The sequence below is a fragment of the Mesitornis unicolor genome, unplaced genomic scaffold (assembly GCF_000695765.1).
Source record: "Mesitornis unicolor isolate BGI_N332 unplaced genomic scaffold, ASM69576v1 scaffold9182, whole genome shotgun sequence".
Classification (NCBI taxonomy): Eukaryota; Metazoa; Chordata; class Aves; order Mesitornithiformes; family Mesitornithidae; genus Mesitornis; species Mesitornis unicolor.
The window spans coordinates 27,959-29,056 of NW_010167092.1; the positions used below are offsets into that span (position 1 = coordinate 27,959).

Here is a 1,098-nt window from a genome sequence, read left to right on the forward strand (position 1 = left end):
GAAAGAGTGAAAGAACTGTCAACAGTGAACTGCCTTTACAAAAAGGAGGAGGGGGAGAAGAAGGAGTCCCCCCCAGCCTGTGAGTGTGCACGGACCTTCCGGCAAAGACCAGGCACAAGTAACAGCCTGGAAGCCCACTCCACTGCTCAGGTCCTCGGCGCTGTCACTGAACAGGACGAATTATCACCTGCGCCAGCTGAAGAACCCCAGTGCTGTTTTAAGGGAAGCAGCACTGCCCACCGCTGCTGCAAGGATACAGCGGGTACCCGGGTGAAAGAGAGGCAATGTGTGCATGGGATTACGGAGACAATGAGGGATTTCCAACTTGAGAGCCCGTAATGGACTACAAATACCAATTTCAGTGATAGTACTTTTAAAAAGGTCCTCGATTTCAGAGTGACATCTGCATACCATTATGGCCAACAACTTTCCAATCACAGAGGAGGCTGTTATGGAAGATTTCACAGAAATACAGCACATCTGCTCGCTCAGCAGCCAGCCAGTGAGCGGCACACCAGCACGCTGGTGCTGGCCCCCGTGTCTGCAGGGCTCAGGAAGCCACAAGTCCTGCTAGAGTGCAGTGCACGGTGTTGGAGCTGGCCTCTTCTTCCATTTATTGCTATTGCTAACAAAAGAAATCTCCCTTGGCTTCTGTCACACGCAGCTCTGCTGTCACTTAACCTGCCTCCTATGGTATCGGTGCCTCCCAACACGGTACGAGTTACCACCACGCATGCAGGGACAGTTTTTGACAGTCTTTACTCACCACTTTGCAGCAGAGGGGCCAGAACCACCAGAGCAGACCGAGGGCCACCAGCAGCAGCAGCACCAGAACAGCAATGAGCGCCGCCACGCCGCTCGACTGCCAGGAAAGCAGAAAGGCAATGTCAGTGTGTGCTGCCCCGTTTCCCACTCGCCCCAAAACACCTCCCTCCTGACTGCTATGCATCCCACGTTGCCCCCACTCGTCGGAGCCTGTTCCTGCCAATGGAGACACTCCTCACAAAGGGTCAAGAGGGAGTCTCAGCCAAATTCCTGTTTGGCACGAGGTCCGTGATACCCTCTGTTGTAAGGCTCCTCAGCTCCACGTTACGTAGA

The 1,098-nt window shown here is 54.2% G+C and overlaps 1 protein-coding gene across 1 annotated transcript in view; it reads right to left on the bottom strand.

The window, feature by feature from the left end:
• The window catches only part of ANTXR2 (anthrax toxin receptor 2), a 56,117-nt gene that overhangs the window by 7,804 nt on the left and 47,215 nt on the right, over positions 1-1,098 (bottom strand). The window contains exon 10 of the mRNA XM_010178561.1: positions 767-862. Coding sequence (XP_010176863.1) covers positions 767-862 — 96 coding nt within the window. The remainder of the gene's footprint in view (positions 1-766; positions 863-1,098) is intronic.